The sequence below is a fragment of the Aulonocara stuartgranti genome (genome assembly GCF_965226115.1).
Source record: "Aulonocara stuartgranti genome assembly, chromosome: 5".
In the NCBI taxonomy this organism is placed as follows: Eukaryota; Metazoa; Chordata; class Actinopteri; order Cichliformes; family Cichlidae; genus Aulonocara; species Aulonocara stuartgranti.
The window spans coordinates 38,922,823-38,947,001 of NC_138943.1; the positions used below are offsets into that span (position 1 = coordinate 38,922,823).

At 43.6% G+C, this 24,179-nt stretch overlaps 1 protein-coding gene across 4 annotated transcripts in view; it reads right to left on the bottom strand.

The window, feature by feature from the left end:
• The window catches only part of LOC309707008 (receptor-type tyrosine-protein phosphatase gamma-like), a 410,561-nt gene that overhangs the window by 135,133 nt on the left and 251,249 nt on the right, over positions 1–24,179 (bottom strand). For all 4 annotated transcript variants that reach the window (XR_014276854.1, XR_014276855.1, XM_082534088.1 and 1 more), the window contains exons 6-7: positions 15,039–15,105; positions 6,203–6,360 (exon numbers count right to left, since the gene is read on the bottom strand). Coding sequence is in view for 2 of the 4 variants with exons in the window: in XM_082534088.1 (XP_082390214.1) it covers positions 6,203–6,360; positions 15,039–15,105 (225 nt within the window). In the remaining 2 variants the exon portion in view is untranslated. The remainder of the gene's footprint in view (positions 1–6,202; positions 6,361–15,038; positions 15,106–24,179) is intronic.

A 24,179-nucleotide genomic window follows, 5' to 3' on the forward strand; every position in this document is an offset into this window, starting at 1 on the left:
AAAAGCTGTATTCAGGAGTTTCCTGTCATGTCAAATGTTTACGTGCAATAAAGTTTCTACTCAAATCAGCACATATGTCTTTATTGGCAGTGTTAAATTGATTGTACTGCTTACACGTATTGTTGGTATGTTGTCCTTTGAAAATAGAATAAACATATTCCTTCCATATACAAACATTTTAAATAAATAATATGTACTGAGCACTGTTATGTACCCGGTAGGTTTGGGTGGGAATTTTGTAAAGCGCTTTATTGAAGTAATGTGGCGGTCAAACAGGTGGTCGGCGGGCTGCAAGTGGTCACATGTGATGGCCCTGGTTTTCCTGAGACAGGAGAATCTGGCAATGGCCTACAGGGGTGGCAGAGGGCAGCCAGGGATTTTTGGGGCAGTGTTTATTGTCCTCGGCGCAGCCCCCTGCGTACTAAACACCCAGGCAGTAAGAGAGTACGCTCTCAAATGAGGAGTGGCAGAAGGTCAGGTTATTTTCCTCAGGACACAGGAAGTGTAGCTGCTGCAGGACCTTCTTTACCAAGTGGACCAGAAAAAAAAAGTTTGTTATTGCTATAAACATGGGCAAAATATTGTTCTGTCAAAATATTGTTCTGTCAGTAGTCTTAATGCCGGATCACCTTCTTATTTATGTTAAGTAACAGGGCTTAATAATTAGGGTGGATGGATTTTCCTTCTCATTAGGGATCAAGGGGTCACTTCAAGGAGGAGTCTCTGGAGGTAGCTTATTAGCAGAGGATTAGTGTCACTTTTGAGTGTGTGCAAGACAATGATGCATCTGTGGTACCAAATACTCAATTTATGTTTTATTTATAGAGCACTTTTCTCAACACTTTGGAGCTCAAAGTACTTTATATAAAACCACACACACGCACACACACACACACACACACGCACACACACACACCATTAAGTGCGCAGCATCTGCTGAGTTATTCTGCTCAAGCTGGCCTGGTTACACAGGATTTCCTTCACAATTACAATATGATGAACGTAGTAAATAACATCAAGTCACACATAACACTGAGTTGAACTGAACAATGGTTATCTTTGCATTTCCCAAAGAAAAACCTTGACAGTTTTAAAGTATAAACTACTGAAGGCACAGGGCAAGTTTAACATCAGGGCTCTTTATTTAATGCTTACTTCCATACTGTTCATATTTCGTGCTTTGACAGTATGATTAAGGCCAAATCTTCCCTTATAATAATGTCTACACCAAAAGCGGAAGGACAGATCAATTTGGAATGGAGTTATCTAACACATTTTCAGACAGCAGAGTGGTTTTACAACTTAATTGGAGAAAATTATCACTCAGGTCACTTTTTACCTAAAGCACGGAGTAATAACAGCCACAGTGATTTAAAAAACAAACAAACAAACAAACCTCGAACTTCTAGGATTTATCATACAGGTTTGTGTAACCATTGCAACTGTTATGAACAGTAATAATAATTTTTTGCACATCAAGTCACCCTGCATATTAAGCTCATAGCTCTTTTGTAGATCTCTGTTTCACACTTTAATATTGTCTTCTTTTTTATCTTCTTTTGTTTATTTGTACCATTTGTATTTTATGTTTTTTTTCTATTTTACATGTTAATCGGCATCTGTGTGTGGACAGCAAAGAACGAATTTCATTGCACAGAGAAATGCCTTCTTTTCCTTTGGACACATGACAATAAACACTTCAACTGTTAAATACTATTTTAAATGCTTTGTCCTAAAAAAACAAACAAACAAAAAAAACCCAGAACAACTCGTAATTACCCTTTGTAAATCTCAATATCAATTCAACATTTATTAATATTTAGAACAAAAAACTTGATTATTGCATACTTGTCTTGCCCATTCAAAACAGTGATAGAAAACTTTGTGTGTATGGGACTTGCCACTGTTTCACTGAGACAGCTTTGTAAGTTTAACCCTTTTCATGATTTATTTTTTAAGAGATCAGGTAGCTTAGAGTAAATTAATTCTAAGTTGTTTATTTTCAGACTATGTAGTTACATTGCAGATTATTGTGCTTGCAGGCATAATGCACTTTTCTTTATATAGCGCCTTTCTAATCTTACTGACCACTCAAAGCAGAGCATGTTATTCTATACACTTATAATAACCAATTAATATAACATGCTTGTCTCTGGAACAGGAGTGCCTGAAGGAAACATTCACAGGGATACACAGGCCATCTAAACTGCAGGATATGCAGGAACCTTCCTTTTCGAGTATCTAGGAAACGTTTTACTACAAGACGACAGTGCAAACCACTTTACCACCATGCCTCTTATCAATCCATCTTCTCTCTAGGCATCCTCTGTAGGATTTCTGTTCCTTGTGCAATATATATATATGATCACTCCTGAGCTGTGTTACTATTTCAAAGTTTAGAACTCCCACGACCCATCAAGGACCAGCAGGTGCCTGTCTCTGTCAAATCCTGAGCAAACAGATCAGATAAAAATACACACGGACATGACTTTCCAATACCACCATTTTTCTTGGTAGTGGACCTGCCAATTCCAGTACCAGAATAAGCAGGTCCACCACTGGTGCCCTGTGCTTTTCACAGATGAGTATGAGTTCACCCTTAGCAAATGTGATAGGGTCTCAAGGAGATGTGGAAAATGTTACCCTGCCTACAACATCACTCAACATGACAGATTTGGTGGTGGGTCAGTAATGGTCTGGGGAGGCATAGCCATGGAGGGACGCACAATTACTGAAGCCAGGATGCTATACCAGATGTTCTCCATGGAACCATCCAAAACATACTGTCAATGGCAAGAGAATAATATGAGAACAGCCCCACCAATACTGGAGATGAACCAGTCCTGTTCTACTGAGCATATGGGAGAAGGATACAGCAGAGGACAACAATGTCCAGTGGCTAGTGGATCTAAGAACAGATTAAAGCACAGTGGCAGACATCCAAGAGCAAGTCTTTGTCTAAGAGCTGGACAGAACAGGCCCTGGCATGATTCACATCTACTGGCTAAAGCTAACTGCACTCCATGACTGTCTGGCAGCACAAATGAGCAAAATGCTAATAGATGAGACACAACCAGAATGGCTAATGAAAGCCTGGGCAGTCCTAATCCTAAAGTCAACTACCTGACTCAGCACAACATGAAAGAAACCTGTCAGCCATCATAGTGTCTAGCATGAACAGGCACATTGCTCAGTACATGAGCGGGGCACAGAAAGGAATTTGGCAGAATCACTACAGGGACAAAACACCAGCTGTTGGCAGATAGAACAGTCACTAGAGACTGTAAGACCAGACTGACCAGCATGTGCACCTCCTGGATTGATTACAGGAACACTTATGACTCAGTCTCTAACACGTGGACCTGAAATGTCTAGAACTATAAAAGATCAATGAGGCGATGTGGAGAACAACACTGGAGGCTAGCCTCAGCCAGATCATTAACAAAACTGACTTCAGATACTAACTATAGAATGTGTCTGTGAAGGTTCTCAGTCATCCAGGTCATTGTAGTCTAAGGAGCTTGGGAAGAAAAGCGTCTGGATTTTTTTAAGTTGCTTGAAGACCTTTCACCTCTCATCTGAGAAGCTAAGTTAATTCCCAATAAAACTAACAAACAAACAAACATCTGTCTCCTATTTTTTGTCACACATGAAAGAAGCATCAATATCTGATGAGAAGACTCATTTATTTTTGGTTGTTTTTTTATCAACAGGAGAAGAATGTCTCTAACAAGTTGATTTGTTCACCTAGGATGATTTGTCTTAATTTTCACATGGCATTGCTTGAATTTGACCCTGAAAAAGGCGTATGAACCCTGTTCCACAGTTTCACTCACTGTAATAAATTCTTGTCATGTACGCTCCACTTCTGTGTTAAATCTGCTCTGGGTCCAGTCTGTACGGCTCACACCGTGACAGACCTCTTACTTTAAAAGTAAGAGGTCTGTCAGTTACAAAAGTTGTAAATGATTTTATTGCTTTGTTCACACTTTTCCTTCTCACATTCCATAGTGAATACATTCCGGATCATGCAATGCATGAGTGGGGCACAGAAAGGAATTGGCAGGAATACCAGAGGAGCGAAACATCAGCGGCTGGTAGAGAAAGCAGTTGCCCGAGACTGCAAGGCTAGAGTGACCAACCTGTGCACTGCCTGGATTGATTACAAGGAGGTCTATGCTTCGATGCCCCACACCTGGATCCTGAAATGACTACAACTGTACAAGATCAACAGGACCCTTAGAGCCTTCATCAAGAACTCAATGGGGATGTGACAAACAACATTGGAGGCCGACTGAAAGCCTATAGCACACGTCACCATCAAGAGCGGGATCTACCAAAGAGATGCGCTGTCCCCACTGCTGTTCTGCATAGGCCTGGACCTCCTCAATGAGATCATTAACAAGACTGTCTAAGGATATCAGCCACTGTGAGTACAAGAAAACAATTATTAGAATATAATGTGTTAAATTTGCTTAGATGAAAGGGTCCAGCAGTAGATCAGAGGAATAGGGAAGGATTTGTCTGTGGGTTTCAGTTTGGTTTAGCTACAGTAGAGGGAGAGGAATTTATGCACACCAGGTGTCAGCCTGTCATAAAAGGAGACAGGAAGCTACAGATGGGGGATGCTAATGCTAGTACGTGAAAAGCTTATAATTGTCATAACTTAGAAGTAGGTTTGCAGGAGACCCTCCACATGCTTAGCTGTTAAAGTAAGACAACAAGAGGCCAATGGCCCAGTGGATGCAGAGTGGGGGTCTCAGTGCTTGTAATATGTTAACTGTGTTTTGTATGTTTTGTAAAGGAATTTGGTGTAGCTTGGGTGAGGGGAGATGGACTTTTATGACCAGTAGGAAGTCACATACACAGAGACACACTGTGCTTTAACTGTGGCGACGCACACCCACCCACACGCACAGTCACTCACGTACACTCACATAAACACACTGGCACTCACGTGCTTGCACATACATATACAAACACAGAGTTTACAACACATCATGTGGGTTTTATGATGGGGTCGCTTCTATAAAGCTGGTTGTAACAAAACGAAGAAGTGAAGATCTGCAGAGGGACACCAGCCTTGAACGTCCCTCCTTCTAGAAGGTGCATGCGTAACTGAAGATGAATAAAGATTTTGTGAAATAACTACTCAGTCCGGTGCCGTCTCTGGAGACCCAACGATTAAAAAAAGAACCGGAGTGAAACTGCTTTAAGTAACACCACCTCTTCTACATCGATGATATCTTGCTGTATTCCCAGAGTGAATGGGACATCACTTCACTGATCCACTCCACAAGGATCTACAGCAACGAAACTGGAATGTTATTTGGACTCGAGAAGTGTAATCGGATCGTAACAAAGAGAGGAAAGGTAGTCAGAACTGAGGGCATCACACTACCAGAAGGCAACATTGTTGAGGACAGCTTCAAGTACTTGGGAATCCCACAGGCAAATGGGAACCATAACGAGGCCGCTAGGAAAGCTGCAACCACCAAGTACCTGCAGAAAGTAAGGCAAGTCCTGATTAGTCAGCTGAATGGCAAGAACAAGATCCGGGTTATCAACACCTATGCCCTGTTGGTGATCAGGTATCCTGCTGGGATAACAAGCTCCTGACCATTCATGGAGGATTTCACCCCAAATCCAGCACACTGAATCTGTACGCTAGAACCACATCCAGAATAAGACAATGAACATCCACGAGTACATCAGACAACTGACCACATGCTCAGTGAATACCTCAGACAGCAGAAACCCAAGAAAGAGGAGCAAGAGCAGCCAAAATGGGAGACACCCACTAGGGTGGTCAAGAATGACTGTGCTAAAATCCTGTGGGACTTTCAGATACAGACGGACAAACTGATGATGGCTAACCAACCGGACATAGTAGGGGTGGAGGAGAGGAAGACGGCCATAGTGTTAGACGTAGCCATAGCAAATGACAGCAACATCAGGAAAAGGGGACACGAGGACCCTCATGCTCACAGGCCCGTAGTAGAGAACCCGAGCTTAAGGGATAGACCGCCAGCAGAGGAGAGAGGGGAATTTTTTACATTTTATAAAATAAGTTGTGGTTAATTAACTTCAGCATTAACATAGAATAAAAATAAGGTTTTGCAATATGTTTAAATGAGTGGTGTTATTCTTATATAACTAAGGAAACAAGTTGACACAGCTGTATTACTGGCATGCTTCTTACCTGTTTGTAAGAGAAGTAGACAGGACTGCTGAAAATGATCCACTCTACCACCTTGCTGCAGGGTGGAGTGGTCAAAGAGCCAGTGTAACGATAATAACTTCCCAGTGAGGATGGCAGCAGGTCCTTAAGCACAAATGGCTCCAGAAAGGTCTCCTTTTCTGTTTGAAAGATAGTAGGACAGAGTTTCAATCAATGCAATATAATCTATATAACAAGCTTTATTTCCCTGCAAACTGAAGTGGCAAGGGTTCAGACTTGCTTCAGAGCCTTTAGGTTTAATGTGTCACGGCCCAGCGGCACGAGGTAACAGAGATGGACACAGGTGCAGAAACCAACCCGGAAGCGAGACGATAAGGGAACAAAGGATTTATTTCCGCCCACAGGCAAACACAAGCAAAAAAAACAAAATGACGCCACCACACTAGTGGCGCGTAGGATAATCTAAGATAACGGAGGGTGACCTAGACACCTGTAGGAGACGGCTGAACAGCAGAGGCAGCGGGGAGGCGGAAACAGGACTAGGTAGGGGCCGGGGCACTGGAATAAGAGGAGATCACGGTCAGTGGGATCCAGCAGACAATCAACGATCCTCCACAGTTGAATTGAGTTGCTTTACTTGGTTTCAGGTGGGGGGGACAGGTGGGGCGGAAGGCCCGGAAGCGGTCGAGATGTGGGGAGGCAGGCAAGTGAGTGGTGGGCCGGCAGGCCACGTCGTATCAGCAGCAAGCGGCCCAGGTGCAGGAAGGCGGGAGTGAGGGAGACAAGACCTCCACTCCAGGTGCTACCTATGGGGATAGCAGATACTCAGGCGATGAATGGTTGAGAGCACAGGTCTGATATACTGCCGGAATAATTGCTCACAGGTGGTCAGCCAGGGAGGAGCAACCGAACCTAAAGGAGGAGGGGCCGCTGTTGGAGACCTGCAGGTACCCTCCCAGACCCTGACATAATGTCTTGATTTCCTTTGATTTGTGCTTTCATAATTTAGCATCCCCAAGAGATGACAGAGAAAACAACATATGATTGTCAGCCTTGAAGTAACATTGTCAACTTTGACATAACTTAGTGTTTCACTCTTTAACAAAATGCCCAAGAACATGGGTGGGTAAAAAAGCTTTGAAGATGATGAAAAAAAAGAGAAGAAAAATGTTGGCAGAAGACACCATAACAAAAAAGACACCTGTGCTTCTTTTACAAACTGCCTTGCAGTTTGTTGCAAGGTAGCCAGTGAATGTCCCTGCACCATCAATGTGAAATTAAAAGGCTGAATGAAAGGTTCTAATAGCAAACACAGGGACCCAGTGTCTTTGCAAGGGTTTGCAGGTTTACAGATGGAAAGGTTCATTATAGCAATGATATCCAGGAATGATGAGAAACATGAGTTGTGGTGGTTGGGAGGACCATGTGGTTTTCTTTTGTCAGGTTATTCATTTACCGTATTTCCCGGACTACAAAGCGCACCTGAATATTAGCCGCACAAGCTAAAATCAGGGGAAAATCCTGTTTTGTACATACATTAGCCGCACCTGACCAAAAGCCGCAGGTGTTTCAATGTTGACTTATCATATGTAAGAGAATATGCACAAAGGGAATTGTCAGGAAAGAGATGGCTGTTTGGAGACACATCCCTTTTATTAATATTTTGAAAAACAAGTTACGGGTACATATTTGCATAACTTTTTAGGTATATGTAAAAGTAGCGATAATTACAAGTACGAAACATGTACTGTGCTTCATAAATGAGTAACAAATGTAGTACATAACAATAACCTACAGCACACCAGAAAAATAGATTCGGACTACCTTTTAGGCTCAGGTGCAGTGACACGGCTTTAACAAGAAGAAAAGTCAGTCATTCACCACCATCTTTCTGCGCACTAAAACCACCAAAGTCCTCTCCTCCAGTGTCGGATACGAACAGGCTCAGGGTGGCTTTGTCATCCACTCTCAGCTTCTTTCCTTCGTTGTCACTTTCAAAACCAAACAAATCCTCGTTGTCAGTGTCAGAGTTGAACACCCTCTGAAGGGCCGTGGCGGTGTCCTCCTGATAGAAGTAACTTTTAAGTTTAAACTGCAGATGTCTATTATTAAAAGATACCTCCGTTATAAAGCTTTCAAATGTATTAAAATGTTCATATATTTTTGTATCACATGCCATTACATCCTGTCACGTACACACACACACACACACACACACACACACACACACACACACACACACACACACACACAGAACACACACACATGCTGATAAGTAAGCTTGAAAAACAGGAAATGCTATGCAACTGTCTCTTGGTATAAATAAATCTGACTGCAATGCCTCGGTTGTGAGTATCACCCGATCACTCACCCGTGCACGTAGCTCTATGAAACTCCTTTTGACTGTCTTGTATTCCTTCATCGTATTTAAAAATGTCACGCACCACTGACACCTCCTCTCCATCATGCAGCAGTCCAGCCCTTCGAAATCCGTTGGTGATCGTGGATGTTTTCACACTTTTCCACGCTGTCAGATTCCACCGGTGGAGTTGAGCATAACTTGCTTTTCGCAAGTTTATCGCTGCTCGTCATCCACGCCTCCGGCTGAACGTGTAGCGCTACTTTGAAGTTTGTTTTTCGCGCTACTTGTACGGCACTATGTTGCCTGGCGGATGGACATGTGACTAACATACCACTCTTGAACCCCGATACTGTGTGTCTGATCACATGCCCTTCCGCCAGGCAACGTAGTGCCGTACAACAGCGGAACAAACAAAACAAATCGTCTTACGATATCACAAAAATCATGGATAATCCATAGAAAAGCCGCACCTGACTAAAAGCTGCAGGGTTCAAAGCTTGTGCAAAAAGTAGCGGCTTATAGCCCGACAATTACGGTATATTTAACGTTTCTAGAAGTTACGTTTCAGATCATCAAACTAATTTGACTATTAGACAAAGATAACACAGGTAAACACACAATGCATTTTCGAAACGATGATTTCATTCATTATGGGAGAACAGTTATCCAAACCCACCTGGGCCTGTGTGGACAAGTAATTGCCCCTCTTGTTAAATCATGAAGTAACTGTGATTAACGACATTTGTTGGAATGCTGAGTTCAGTTTCACTCAGGCTTGATTACTGGCAGACCTGTTGAATCAACGCATCACTCAGGATCTGTTTGACAATGTGAAGGAGGCTAAAAGATCTCAAAAAGCAACACACCATGCCACAATCTAAAGAAGCAACTGAGAATCTATCAGTCAGGAAAGGGTTATGTTTTGAAGGAAGGCTCGGAGGAGGTTGGAGCTTGTTACCATCATGGGCTCATTCGGTCAGGATGAGAATGAACAGTCAACAATCACTTGCAAGTTTCTTGTTTTACTGAATAATGAGCAAAAGGAAAGACACGCATGGACTGCTAACTGAAAGGAAATAAAGAAAATAAAGTGTGTCACTCAGTAACTCAAAATAATAGATGAACTCAGGAGACTCAAACAGAAACTCACCTCAGCTGCCGCCCCATGTGGGAGTAAAGAAAGAGTTAGCGGTAGGTGAGTGCAGTCCTTATATAACGGGTGACAGGTGAGTGCAATTAAGGGCAAGCACCACACCCAATCAAAGGTGAGGAAAAGAAAAAAGGTGCAGCTGGTGAAGTGTGCTGAAAGGTGAGTCTTTACAACAGCCGCCCCCATATTTCTAGCGAGAAATATGTTTAACTGGTTAGAGTTGACCTTTGTCAGGAAGTGGGGCAGAGGAATCAGACACGCCACAGGTCTGATATAGGTTCTGTCCTGCACTAAGACTTCTACAGTTCTGATGCGCTCATCTGGGCTCTTTAGGAGTGTTACTTTTCTACGGGCCAGACAGTTCAGGAGGTCGACCCAGAGGTCGACCCAGAGGTCGACGACGCAGGCCAAACAGTTCAGGGGGCCGACCGTGGAGCCAGCGGTGGCGGCGAAGCAGGTCCAAATGCCGACCGAATGGGATGCAGCTGCAGGCACATAACTGCAAATCGTCAGGCAGTTCTGCAGGCACTGGGCACAATGTACGGGGCTTGGTAGAGACAGGACCAGGTGAGTTAGGACCAGGAAGTGCAGTGACCTCTGGCGGAATGGCAGCCACAGGCAGTGAGTCTGGTGATGGCGGCACTGCAGGCGACGACATAGAAACTGCTGATGGTAGAGTAGGAGGTAGCTGAACGGATTCAGAGCCATCAGCGGACACGAGGATGTGCTGGAATGGATCTCCTGAATCTGAACTGAAAGATGTGAACAAACACTGGGCATGCGTGGAACTGTCCTCGGGTTGTAAGTTTGTGATCGGACCTTGGAGTGTACATCCTAAGCGGGTTTTGACCGCTGCAGGAGATCCATATGGACCAGGTCTCACTGGAGCAGTAGTCGTGATAAGGTGAGTATGATTTGAGCCTTATTTTAAATTTTAACAGTGCACTAGAACAGTCACTAGGTCTATCAAGGTACAATGTCCTCACTACAGGACTAACTTCAGTTAGTTCAGGTCTCTGATTCACCTCACACAGGATCTGTAGATGTCATCCCATGCAGGTGACAAAGTCTTCTCTCAGATCACACTTTGCAGCCTGAAGAGTCCTAGCACAATGCCACCACCATGTGTTTCTCTTTATCCAGTTTATTTTCTCATCCTTTGTTTTGTGAATAAACTCAGGACACCTGCTAATGTGGTGTTCAGGTGAGCAGCAATATGCACATGTTGCCTTAGTCGTTATGATTGGTTTTCTTGGCTGTACAGTAGGGGTGGGCGGTGTAAACGGTATACGGTAGAAACGATATAAATTTGGCCAACGGTAGAGATTTTGATGGTGTCATCAAGCTGCACCTGTTTTAGTCGAAAGCATTGCAGCGGCTGCAAACATCATCTGCAAATTACAGTAATAGCGACAGTAATAGCAAAGCACTTTTGGAATATGGGAAAGCCAAAAACTGCGCTTTCTCCACTTCTGTACCATTGATTCATTCATGCTGAATTCTATCACAACGGCTCTATTCTCATGTTGTTGCAGTCAGAGGTGTGGACTCGAGTCACATGACTTGGACTCGAGTCAGACTCGAGTCATTAATTTTATGACTTTAGACTTGACTTGAAAAAATGTTCTAAGACTTGTGACTTGACTTGGACTTTTACACCAATGACGTGGGACTTGAATTGGACTTGAACCGGTTTACTTGAAAAGACTTGATATTTTACCCCAAATATAAAATTTAACATGCATATTATATGGAGATTGAAAATGTGACGTCATTCACGGGTAGAACCGCAAAGGATTCTGGGAACTCGTGGCAAGCGGTACTAGCGCACGCAGGCTTTCAATTGAAATCAGTCACACAGCGATAAAAAGAAACACAAAAATGTCAAGAAGCTGTTGTATCATTAACTGCAATAGCCGGTCGCATGACAGCCACGGGAAGCCGACGGGTAAAGAGATCGGTTGTTATCGGATTACGTCGTTGAAGAGAAATTGTTCGAGCCATGTTTCCGAAGTAACAAAGACGCGACTGGATTGCAGCCATTCAAAGACCAAATATAACGTCCCAGAACACTCCAGCTCACAGGTTAGTCTGCTCCAAGCATTTACACGAAGGTCAGTGTTTTTTAGTAGTTAATGCGTCATTTTCATAACATAATTGGTGATATAGGTTACAAGCAAGTCTGGCGCTGAACAGAAATTGTCGCGTTATGCTCCTTTATTTATTGTGCATAAATAGTGAATTGTCCTGACACAATATTGCGTTTCGCTTCTGTTATTATGGTACATTGACAAAAACATATACTTTTATTCACAGAATAAAACAGTTGTTTTGTATCACTAATTGTCCAGTGCGATTACAGCATACAATATTATTGTCACTGCTACATTTCTGTAAGGCGTACCAGAAATTATTTCCACTACTAATTAATTACCGTTAAGCTCAAAGGTTATATTAATAAACGGATAACGAATGTATATTTATGAAGACTATTTGTGAGACTGGTAAACTTATGATACGTACGATGGTCTTTCGTTCTACACGGTGCATTTCAAGGTCCTGTACCCATCCGTCGGTAAACTGTACCTGGGCTTGTTGCAGTGACCTGAAGTTACTAAACTTCATGAGTGTATGCACTCACTCCAAGAACCGTATAATTATAAATATGCATATAAATATGCTACGATGAGATAGCTGACTTCATCTAACTAGCAAATGTTGTCCAGGCTACGTTGGTGATGCAGTTTTTTTAATGTATATGATATTTTTGTCATGCGATTTTAAAGCCGTTGTTGTGCCAAAAAGTGATTGTCTGCCAAAAACTGATTTCCAGTGTTTCTGTGTATTTTTTATGTGTAATATCTTTACGTATGTTCGTAAATAGACTTCGGTGAACAGGGGATACAAAGGGGTTATATATAGAATTAAAAAATTATCTGTTTTTTAAGTATCTTTACAACTTGTACTTACATTATAACCAATCCGGTCCTTTATCCCCACTTAAAATATTTTTACAGAACTATTGTAATATTTGCTGCCATTTCTGCTGTCCTGTTGGGCAACTTACTCTTACAAAAGACATTTTTAATGTTAATTAGATTTTTTTTACTGCATAAATAAAGGTTATATAAAAGTCGCTGCCAAAAACTGATTGCGGCTTGTATCTTGCTACACGAATGTTGTTTGTGGCTCAAGATGACTTTATGTCATCCATAAGGGATGCATTTGACATATGTTTAACATATTATAGCCCAACAAGTTACTTATAGCACTTTAAATATGAGCAATCGCTTTTTGGCAAATACCGGAAATCAGTTTTTGGCAGACAATCACTTTTTGGCACAACACCGGTCCTACAACCGCATCCAAGAATAACATGCAGCTTATCTCAGAACTGTCGGTGAAAATTATTCTTGGAGCTAAGTTTAATTGAGCTGCATTTTAAAGAGGTGCAATTTCACAATTTGTGTATATTTTCTAAGTTCACTATTTTGTCATGTGTTGAGAAAAACACAGATTTAAAAATTACATGGTCTAATATTTACATAACTGCAACATACTTTTTTTCTTTTTTTTTTTTAAAGACTCGAAAGGACTTGAAATTCAAAATTTCAGACTTGTGACTTGACTCGGACTTTTACACCAGTGACTTGAGACTCGACTCTGACTTGCCTGACATTACTTGAGACTTGAGGATAAAGACTTGAGACTTACTTGAGACTTGCAAAACAATGACTTGGTCCCACCTCTGGTTGCAGTATATTAATGACTAACCTCGTATTGTGGATGGATTGTCTCAGTTGTTCTCCTGACTGAAGTTTGGTCCGTTTATAGCACATGTGTCAAAGTCAAGGCCCGCAGGCCATATCCGGCCCGGCGTACATTTATATCCGGCCCGCGAGATGTATTATTATTGTTACGCATGGCCCGGCGATATGAGGTGCTAATAATATACAAACTACAGATCCCATAATGCAGCGCTGCAGCCTCCTTGCTGAACGCTAGGCTAACTGGGAACATTCCCCGTCAATCAAGTCAAACTTCTGTAATTGTGAAGCTCGCCGCTCACAATGGTGGAGAAAAAAGTTGACTCTGAAAGCAGAGCCTTTCAGCGCCAGTGGGAGGCTGAATATATGTTTACAGACATGCTGGTAAACCGTGTGTCTTAGTAGTGGAGCTAATGTGGCTGTAATTAAGGAATTTAATTTAAGACGGCACTACGAGACAAAACGTCAGGATAAGCTGAAAAACCCAAATGCAGAAACTACAGAAAGTAGAAGAGCTAAAGAAGAATCTGACATTTCAGCAGACGTTTGTCACCAGAGCAAAATCACAAAGTGAAGCTGTTGCGAAAGCAAGTTTTATCGTGGCAGAGGAGCCAAATCAGCCCGGTACCACTCTGAAGAGCTGCAGGATAAAGCTGTGCGACGTCTTGTGTCCAGACAAAACGCAGATTTTGGCAAATGTGAGCCTGAGCAGAAATACGATTGCTGATCGGGTTTGTGAGATGGCCACTGATTTAAGAACACAGCTGTGTGAAAGAAGCAAAAACTTCACTGCATACTCGGCTGTGGATGAAAGTACAGACATGATGGACATTGCACAGCTGACCATCTTCATCCGTGGAGTGGAAATATTGAACATTAAATCGAGGCACGGGACAACGACAGGAAAAGGCGTTTTTAAAAACGTTTGTCAAAGTGTTACCGACATGAAACTGCCCTGGGACAAACTTGTTGGACTTACAACAGATGGAGCGCCGGTGCTGTGCGGTGAAAAAAGCGGACTAGTCCGCAGGATGGGAGTAAAGATGCAGGAGGAGAAATGGCATGTATGATGCGGTGAAGGCGTTTCAAGTGAAGCTGTCACAAATGCACCAGTGCAACCTGCCTCACTTTCCCGGTTGCCAAGTAATGTTGAACCAAGTCAGCGCACTTTGCTGAACTGGAATAATATTCCTGTCTGTTTTTATTCATATTTATGTTTAAAAAACATTGTTTTAGTGTGTTCAATAAATGTTTATCTTGTTAGCCCCCTGTGCAATTGAATTTGACACCCCTGATTTACAGCATCCTGCCATGCAATTGCATTTGTCCCTAACCACCTGAAACCCTCACGTTAACTTTTATCAAGTGGAAAAAAGTTGGTGTTCATCCAGGTGCCCTGATGAAGTGTGTGATTCGCCTCACCTGTTAGTGTTATCCTTATCCTCAGAATTGTTTTTAGTTTAAAAGAAGATTTTTGACGGATTTCAAAAATATGTTTTCTCTTGATTTTATATATTAGGGAATATCTACACTATTGAAGTCCTTCCTCTCTCAGCACTAACTGGACCTGCCACTCACCATGATGGACCACACCCTTTAGGCCATGGATTATGGGGTCAACGGCAGGATTGTCCCTTCCTCCCACCTAAGGAAGAAAAAACAAAGATATTTATTAATTGTGAAAAACAAATACTGAAAACACAAGCTTTGTAAATTATACATTTAAATGTTTATAAAATAATTTTGAAAAATAGTCTACAGTCAGTGTGAAGGTCTACAACATTAAATTCTGCTTCTGTTTCATAAATCCATGAAGGACAACAACAGTTTAACATTATTCAGTTTTACACATTTGTTTTTGCTAAATTTTGCTGTATTCTGTGTTTCTGCAGTGCACTTCTCACTAATTTTACCACAATGATGAACTCCGTTACAATATGGATTTTCGTTTATTTATTTAATTCACCCTATGGCAGCTGGGATAGGCTCTCTCCCCACGTCCCCAAATTGGATAAGTGAAAGAGGATGGATGGATGGATGAGTTCAATCTGAAACTGGTGCCTCCAAATGGTGTAGTGGTTAACAGATTTTGTTAGTAAATGAAAGATTCAATTCTAGCCATTGACAAAAAATCCCCCTCAGAAACTTTGAGCAAACAGGAGATGAGAGGAAAAAAACACAAGTGTGATTAGAAGAAACAAACAGCAGCATTTAACAACCTCTTTAAGGTCTTTTCTATCTGAACTCACACTATGGGATGTCAGGAATGTGTTTTTCATTGTCTTCAGTTAGAGCATCACTGTTGTAATGTGGACTGGAAATCAACAGAAGGCATAAAAGGCAGTGAAATAATAGCAAATAACTATTTTGTCCAGACTGAAATGTTTCAAGGACACAGGCCTAGTTTAACATTTGAAAAGTTTGCATTCAAATTCCCATAAGAGACATCTTGGAGAGCCTTACAAAAGGCGCCTGGAAAGAAGTGCTGTTAAATGGCAGAACACTATATTCCTTCAGTAAGTGAGCTCTGGGGGGACAGTGTCTGCCTGTCATTTAATCATTACCTATTATTAATCTCTGGCCCTTATCCACGTGTCTCTATCCCATCTTCATCCCCTCGGCCAGATCGGATGTGGCCTCCTGGAGAAGGGCTGGACATCTCAATTTGGAGTTGACCTTGGTTAGAGGCAGCAGGCTGGGGTATGCCTTTGGGGGTATCCCCTCGGCTGGCTGCCTGTAAGTTGGGGTTTTTCCCGGTGGATGACAGGGTTTGTTCCCTGTGCCTTTGGGTCAGGAAATGGGTCCTGACTGTCATCTCCACTTATCTAACTGGCCTTCTTGGAGTCCATGGGTGGAGTGCTTGAGAATGCTCCACCTGGGGGTTACTTTAAACGTCCATGTGTGCAACAACAGTGAGACCTATAGGGGAGTGATTAGGAGGAACGGCCTGGATCTGAATCCGAGCAATGTTCTGTGACTCCTGTGCAAACCACAGTGTGTCTATAACAAAAATCATGTTCAATTCTAAGAGCGTCAAAAAGTGCTCGTGGCACCAGGACACTAGGCTGCAGCCCAATCTTATCATCATGTGGCTGTATTTTCTGGTGTGGAAAATACATTATTAGACATTAGGGTTTTTATTGGTAACATGTTAATCTAGAAGCTATTGACCATGCATAATTCGGGGCCTTAGGAGAAACATTCTGCTCGGGTGAAAAGAGGTGCTGAGTTGTCAACTGATCACTACCTAGTAGTGAGTTTGATCACGTGGAGGGGGAGGATGCTCGACAGATGCCTGCCTGGCAGAGGCCCCAGTGAGTGAGATCTTCAACTCCCATTTCCAGCTGATCTTTGACATGGAGACTGGGGACTTAAGTCTGAATGGACCTCCATAGCTGAAGTTTGTGATAACCCCCAAACCAGATGATGGTCACCGGAGGCTGAGAAAGGGCTTGGTTAGCCTGTGGGACTTCAGAGGCAGCTGATAGCTACTGACGGGCCAGCATTATTTGCTCTAATTTCTAACTTTGGACCCCCCAGGCCTATCTTCAGATGATGTGTTCTGCTCATTGCAAGAACTAGAGAAAATAACCCAGAATGTTCCCAGGCACCTCTTTTATACTCATTTGCCCTTTGCTTCCCTCTCTCTCCTGTCTTCTCTGGACACCCAATAACATACAACCACTTTATACTAAGGCAAAGGTTACTTCATTAAAATCACTTCATCACGTTTTATTCTTTTCTCTTATTCTTAACATAGAAAATTTGATTACATTTGAACATTCACGTATTAATATACCTGACTTCATGTTTTATTCATTTTATGAAATTTTACTTCAGTTAAGTTTTTCATCTGTTCATCCTTATGTGAACAACTATTATAGCATGATGTAGTTGCATAGGATTGTTTTCTTTTAGTTTTTCCCTTTACTAAATCCTATGGCAGTACAGTCTCTCTCTCAATCCAACCTCTCTCAACACCTGCCTTTCATAGCCAGCCTGTCTCCTACACCAAACAGAAAGACGAAGGACTAAGCAGGCAGAGATGGATCATTATCACCCCTCTGACCATCATCGTGGTTTATGGCCAGTGTACATTATGAAATACCCACCTCAGAACGTATCAATGCAATGGTCTGATTCTCAACAACAGATACGCTGAACTCGTATACATTGAACTTTCTGGAATGAAAAAAAGCCTCTCAACACTGGCCCTTGGGTGACTAAACAAATCTGACCTTTGACATGCCTCACTGACCTGAGATCAGTGAGGGGTGCTACAGCGGCAGAAAAGTTCCTACAAAAACTTCAATAGTACTTACCCATACTAAGGGAACTGTTCCTTTTTTGTTACAGGAGGTGGAACGTCTTTGGGCTGGACAATTTACTTTCAATGCACAACCTCCCACTATTTAGGTTTCTAACATCTGTGTATGGTCAAAATGTAGAAACTTTTTTTTGATTTAAACCAGTAAATATGGAGATGCCCAGCTGGAGCCAGATGATTATGCTATGCTATTATCTAGCATGTACTATACCTCTTCCTCCAAATCTGCTCAATGAGATGCATTTGTGATGAGATATCACAAAATGAAACCAACTGGTTGTGCTTAAACTCATCCAGCTGTTCAAGAGCTTCAGACTTCTGGCTTGGATTTTAAAGCCTCAGTTATTCAACATGCCTGTAAACCACCCTAATTTCTTGTTCCTTTGCCCTCCCCCTCAACTGCTTCCACCAAATAAGAAACATTTGTATTTACATAAAGCGCAGGTTTTGTCTCTTAAACCATCAGGGAGACAGGCCAGGATGGCACACAGGCATGATGAGTAGAGGAAGTGGAGGAAGCCAGAATATGGAAAAATCCCACAAAAACACAGGTAGAGTACTCTGAATAACAAATAGCTTGACACATCAAAGTCAAAAAGTACTGACTACCAGACTTAAAGGTAACCGGTAGACCAAAATAGGACATAATTAAATACTCAAAGGGCTGATCTAAAACTAGGATTGGGCACGGCAGAAGAGAACTTTTGTACTGCGTTGGCTTGCCTTTCAACCTCTGAGTAGAGGCGGAAATGAGGTTGCAAATACAAGCGGCAGAAATGAGTTGGTGAGGAGTTCAGTCATTTAAGAGGGACTCAGAGTAGAGATGCCACTCCTCTACGTCAAAAGGTGCAATTTAAGGTGTTTGGGGCATCTGATTAGGATGCTTCCTAGCTACCTCCTGGGTGACACGCTGCAAAGATCTCTCAGCTGGCCAGGGAACACCTTTGGGGCATCTTTTCCAAGGTCTTGTCTGTTGTGGTAGAACCCAGCCTCTATTGATCCTGTGCTTGGAACCTGTTCCTATTACCATGATCTAATCATGGCAGAGCAGTCCATCTATGTCCAGTCATTAGAAGAATTTATCGATATCAGCCACTTCTTCTATCTACTACTGGTATATGCCATACATGGCTCTGTCCTTACATGATGGTTCCTTTTCTTTGTTTCTATACAGAGCTGCTTATGGAGGCACCAGCATCAGGTGGCTGCTCTCCCCAATCCCTCAATCTAAACTGTCCCTGATGCTCAGTACCTACACTTTCTCTTTACAAATTCTATTGGGGTTCAGTTATTCCTGAGCACAACCAAACCATGATAGCTAATTTAAACAAATGTATCATCATCTTGATTGTGGCTTTTATACAAAAACATGTTAAAGATGTTGTACATCACCTGCTTCACAAACCACCAGCAGAACTCATCCCCCTAATTCCACTAATACTTTTTTTTTTCATTAACCTGTACAACTTCAATATGTGTGCAGCCCGTGAAAAGAAATGGCAAACAATTAATTGTAAGGCAACGTGAGACAGCCTCAAACTTACCCAAAAAACATGAATTGTGTAGTTATTTCAAACAACTGAACAAGTTAAGAACTGGAACTACAATAAACACCTGGTGAGAGAAACAGGCTATATGAATGGGAAAGTGGATAAAGAGAATTCAAAGCTACCATAAAGACACAGTGAGACTATGGCAGACAGACTCATTTAGGACAAGAAAAAAAGAAAGGAGGACAGTGGGAATTAGAGTTTTATTATTAATTCTTGTCTCTGAAGGCCCACAGGCTCGTCCCCTTAAATCCTCAGCCACAGTGCTTTCCTTTACAATGTCCTACTCCCAATTTCTCTTTCCATCCACTTCTCCCTTTTCAAATTATGTACCTCTCTCTCTCTCTCTCTCTCTCTCTCTCTCTCTCTTCATTCATCCCTAAAGCTCCCTTTTTCTCTCCAGGGACAGGCTGATGCAGTGACAAATTAGAGGAAAAAAAAGAAACCACAGTAGAATGTGAGATGTCCTCATATTTTTTTCCCTATAAAAAGTCTCTCTCTTTCTACAGTGATTCCTCTCACGGTAATCCATCCAAGTTTATCTATTTTGAAAGTTGGTGACCTTCACAGAAGTAACATTTTAGTGGCTTATGTGACATGTACATAGTGGCACAGATATACTTCTGTTTTACATACTGCTTCTGTTTTACGTACTATTCTAGCTCTAAAGCTCTTAAACAATTTAAAATTGATATGGATTTAATGAGTTCAAGTCTCATGTAAATATTGGAATTATAGTTCCAGTATCAGCTAATAAAATGCACTTTTTAAAAATGTTTAAAGTAAACTTGTTTATTCTTTCATTGAAGAACAATTTTAGCAGTTTAGATTATATTTTGTACTGAATCTGGATGGCTGCTCAGATAACTGTTGACTTTGGTGAATTATCTTTCAAGAATTTAGCAGTATAACTAATTCTTGTGATTCAATATTACGGCTCATGGTTTTTACCTGCAGTGCATTTTTCTAATCAAATTTTACCCCTCCGCAAATTGCTACCTTATCGTGGTGGAGGGATTTGTGTATCCCAGCGTTCCCAGGGGCTATGTTGTCTAGGGGCTTTTGCCCCCTGGTAGAGTCTCCCATAGCAAATTGGTCCTGGGTGAGAGACCAGACAAAGAGTGATTCAGAAACCCCCTATGAGAAGACCACAGAGGGAACAGTTCACCCTGCCCGGGATAGAGTTACCGAGACCCCTACCTGGAGTCAGGCCTGGGGAGGGTGCCCGAGGGCAAGTGTCTGGTGGCCGGGTCCCGGCCGGACACAGCCCAAAAAAGGGACATGGGCCCATCTTCCTGCAGTCAGGAGGCACTGTAGGGTTCGGGTGCATTGTGAGCCGGGTGGCGGCCGGAGGTCCCCGGCTACCAAGACTGGCAATTGGGACTTGGAATGTCACCTCTCTGGTGAGGAAGGAGCCTGAATTAGTGCGTGTGGATGAGAGGTACCGGCTAGATATAGTCGGGCTCACCTCAACGCACGGCTCGGGCTCTGAAACCAGTCTCCTGGAAAGGGGGTGGACTCTGTCTCGTCTAGAGTTGCTCCTGGTGAGAGGCGGCAGGCTGGGGTGGGTATCCTGGTATCCCCTCGGCTTGCTGCCTGTATATTGGGGTTTCTCCCAGTGGATGAAAGGGTTTGCTCCCTGTGCCTCCGCGTTTGGGAACAGGTCCTGACCGTCATCTCCACTTATGCTCCGATGCACTTATGCAACCTGTTGGGTGATGGGCTCTGTCAGGGCTGCTCTTTGTCACCGATCCTGTTCATAATTTTTATGGACATAATTTCTATGCGTAGCTAAGTCGCGGAAGGCTTTCACTTGGGTGGTCTCAGAATCTCATCTCTGCTTTTTGAGGATGATGGTTCTGTTGTCTTCATCGGGTGATGGCCTCCAGCTCGCCTTGAAATGGTTTGCAGCCTAGTGTGAAGCGATGGGAATGAGAATCAGCACCTCCAAATCTGAGGCCATGGTCCTCAGCCAGAAAAGGGTTGAGTGCTCAGGGACGAGTTCTTGCCCCAAGTGGAGGAGTTTAAGTATCTCGGGGTCTTGTTCATGAGTGACGGGAGAAGGGAGTGGGAGATTGACAGACAGATTGGTGGTGCAGCTGCAGTGCTGTGGATACTGTACCGGTCTGTTTTGGTGAAGAGAGCTGGGTGTAAAAGCGAAGCCCTCAATTTACAGGTCAATCTTCGTTCCTACACTCACCTATGGCCAAAAGCTGTGGGTAGTGACCAAAAACGAACAACGAGATTGCAGATACAAACGGCGGAAATGGGCTTCCTCCGAAGGGTGGCTGGCCTCTCCCTTAGAGACAGGGTGAGAAGTTCGGTCATCCAGGAGGGGCTCAGAGTAGAGTTGCTGCTCCTTCACATCGAAAGGAGCCAGTTGAGGTGGTTTGGTCATCTGACAAAGATGCCTCCTGGGTGCCTCCTGGGTGCCTCCTGGGTGAGGTGTTCCTGGTATGTCCTACCGGGAGGAGGCCCCCAGGCAGACCCAGGACACAAAGGAGAGATTATATCTCTCAGCTGGCCTGGGAATGCCTTGGTGTTCCCCGGACAAGCTGGAGGAGGTGGCTGGGGAGAGGAAGGTCTGGGCTTCTCTGCTTAGGCTTTTTGATTGCACTCCAGTCATTACGGTTCACAACATATGACCACACATGTAGTGTGTTACTCAGAGGCTTGTCAGAGTCGGACGATGCCCCGACCGGTCGACCTGTGTGTGTGTGTTTGTCCTCTTCTCTCTCTCTCGCACCTCTGCGAGTGTTACGTGGTCGCGTAGCAACGAGAGACCTCTGACCCGGAAGTGCTGCCACTCTCAGCTGCCTCACCTGCGACCGATTCCTCGCCAGCTGCTGCCAATTATCCACCACCGTGGCAGGACTATTTAATGGTGTGGCTGAGTGACAGACAGCGCTGGAGTATTGCACCAAGCCTGGTAGTGACTCAAGCTCAGAGAGTGTTAAAGAGAGTGTTCGCGCGCTGGGGGCGGCTAATCGTGTCTGTTTTGCCTTTTTCCCAGGAAGCAAACGAGACGGAGAGACGGAAGGGGAGACTTCACTGAATTCCAGGAGATTTGTGGACACACGAGGGGAGAAGAGGAGAGGAGCACTGAAGGGACTTGCACTGTGGATAACTGTGGATTGGTTTTGGCTTCACTGTAAATAAAGACACTGTTCAACTTAAACGAGAGGTCCGCGTCTGGGTTCGCTAACTCACCATACTTAACAGAATACTCCAGCCATCAACATGGATCCAGCGGACACTGTCCCGGTTCTGCGGGAACTCTCGATTCAAGGTGAGATGTTGGACGCCATGAAAAAATTATGAAACACGTTGTTGATGAACAAACTGAGTTGCGGCAGCTGGTCACTGAATTAAAAGAAATTTTGCTAACTCCACCTGGGGCCGCAGCTAATGTTCTGCCGCCCGGACCGTCTCTTAGCACAGCTGCTGCTTCTCCTCTGCTGATAAATGCCCAGAGTCGGGAAAAGAGGCTGCCCATCAGTAGCCGTGGGGATATTGACGGGTGTCACCGCAAACATCTTTCCCCACCAAGTTAATTTTCAAGTTAATTGATGAAGCCCTGGCCCAGAAGTTGGGTATAACTGTTGAACCCTTACCAGAGGTCCTCCAGGTGGCGGCTCTTAATGGTGCCCCCTTAGCTAGCATCACCCATCGCACTACAGATCTAACTCTCTCTCTCTCCAGCAACCACATTGAACAAATCAGCCTGTTCCTGTTCAAGGCTCCTCACACTCCGCTAGTTTTAGGTTACTCCTGGCTCAAACACCATAACCCGCAGATCCCTCCCTCTGGTAACACGGTCATCCTGACCATCATCGATCGCTTCTCTAAGGCTGTTCATTTCATCGCTCTGCCTAAACTCCTTTCAGCCCTGAAAGCTGCCAAGATTATGACACAGCAGGTGTTCCGTCTCCACGATGTTCCCCAAGATATAGTGTCCGATCGGGGTCCCCAGTTCACGTCCCGGGTATGGAAGGAGTTTTGTAAGGAACTGGGGGTCAGCTTATCTTCCGGCTTCCACCCTCAAATTAACGGGCAAACGGAACGAGCTAATCAAGAACTCGAAGCGATGCTACGTTGTGTAGTCTCTTCCAACCAATCGTCATGGAGCAATCAACTGGCTTGGATTGAATATGCCCATAATGCTAGCACGTCGGCAGCCACTGGAGTTTCCCCATTTGCGGCCTCCCTGGGGTACCAGCCCCTGCTTCTCTCTGTGTCAGAAGGGGAATTGACGGTTCCTTTGGTTAAGCACCACATGCGGCACTGCCGACAGGTATTGTGTGCCACCCGAACTGCCCTTTTGAGGACCGCCGAGCAGAACAAGAGAACACCGCCGCGTTCTGGCCCTCGCATACCGGGTCGGGCAACAGGTATGGCTTTCTGCAAAACATGTTTTCTGCAAAAAAAAGAGCAGTCGAAAGCAATTTTTGGTGTGCATGATGTAAACAATTTCGTCATGTGCTTTTTGGGGTTAAAGGAAGATGTGGACAAATAAGATGATTTGTTGTTGTGTAACTTGGGCAATCAGCAATGAGCTCCCAGCAACCCTTGCTGTTGACCTTGACATGACTTTCCGCAGTTGCCATTGCGTTCATGCTCATACAATGCCATGTGCTTGGCAAACTGATGTTACCGAAGCTGAATTGCTGGAACTTGCAAGCGACTCTGCTGCAGTGGTCGGTTCTTTAGAATTTTACCCTGTTCTTTGGTCAGGTTTTTTTTTATCTGGTAAAAGGATAACTCGACAGACGAACCCAGTCTGAAGCAAAACTCCATTGAACAGTTCCAGTTAACTGGATGGCGAGCCAACCCAAGAGTAGT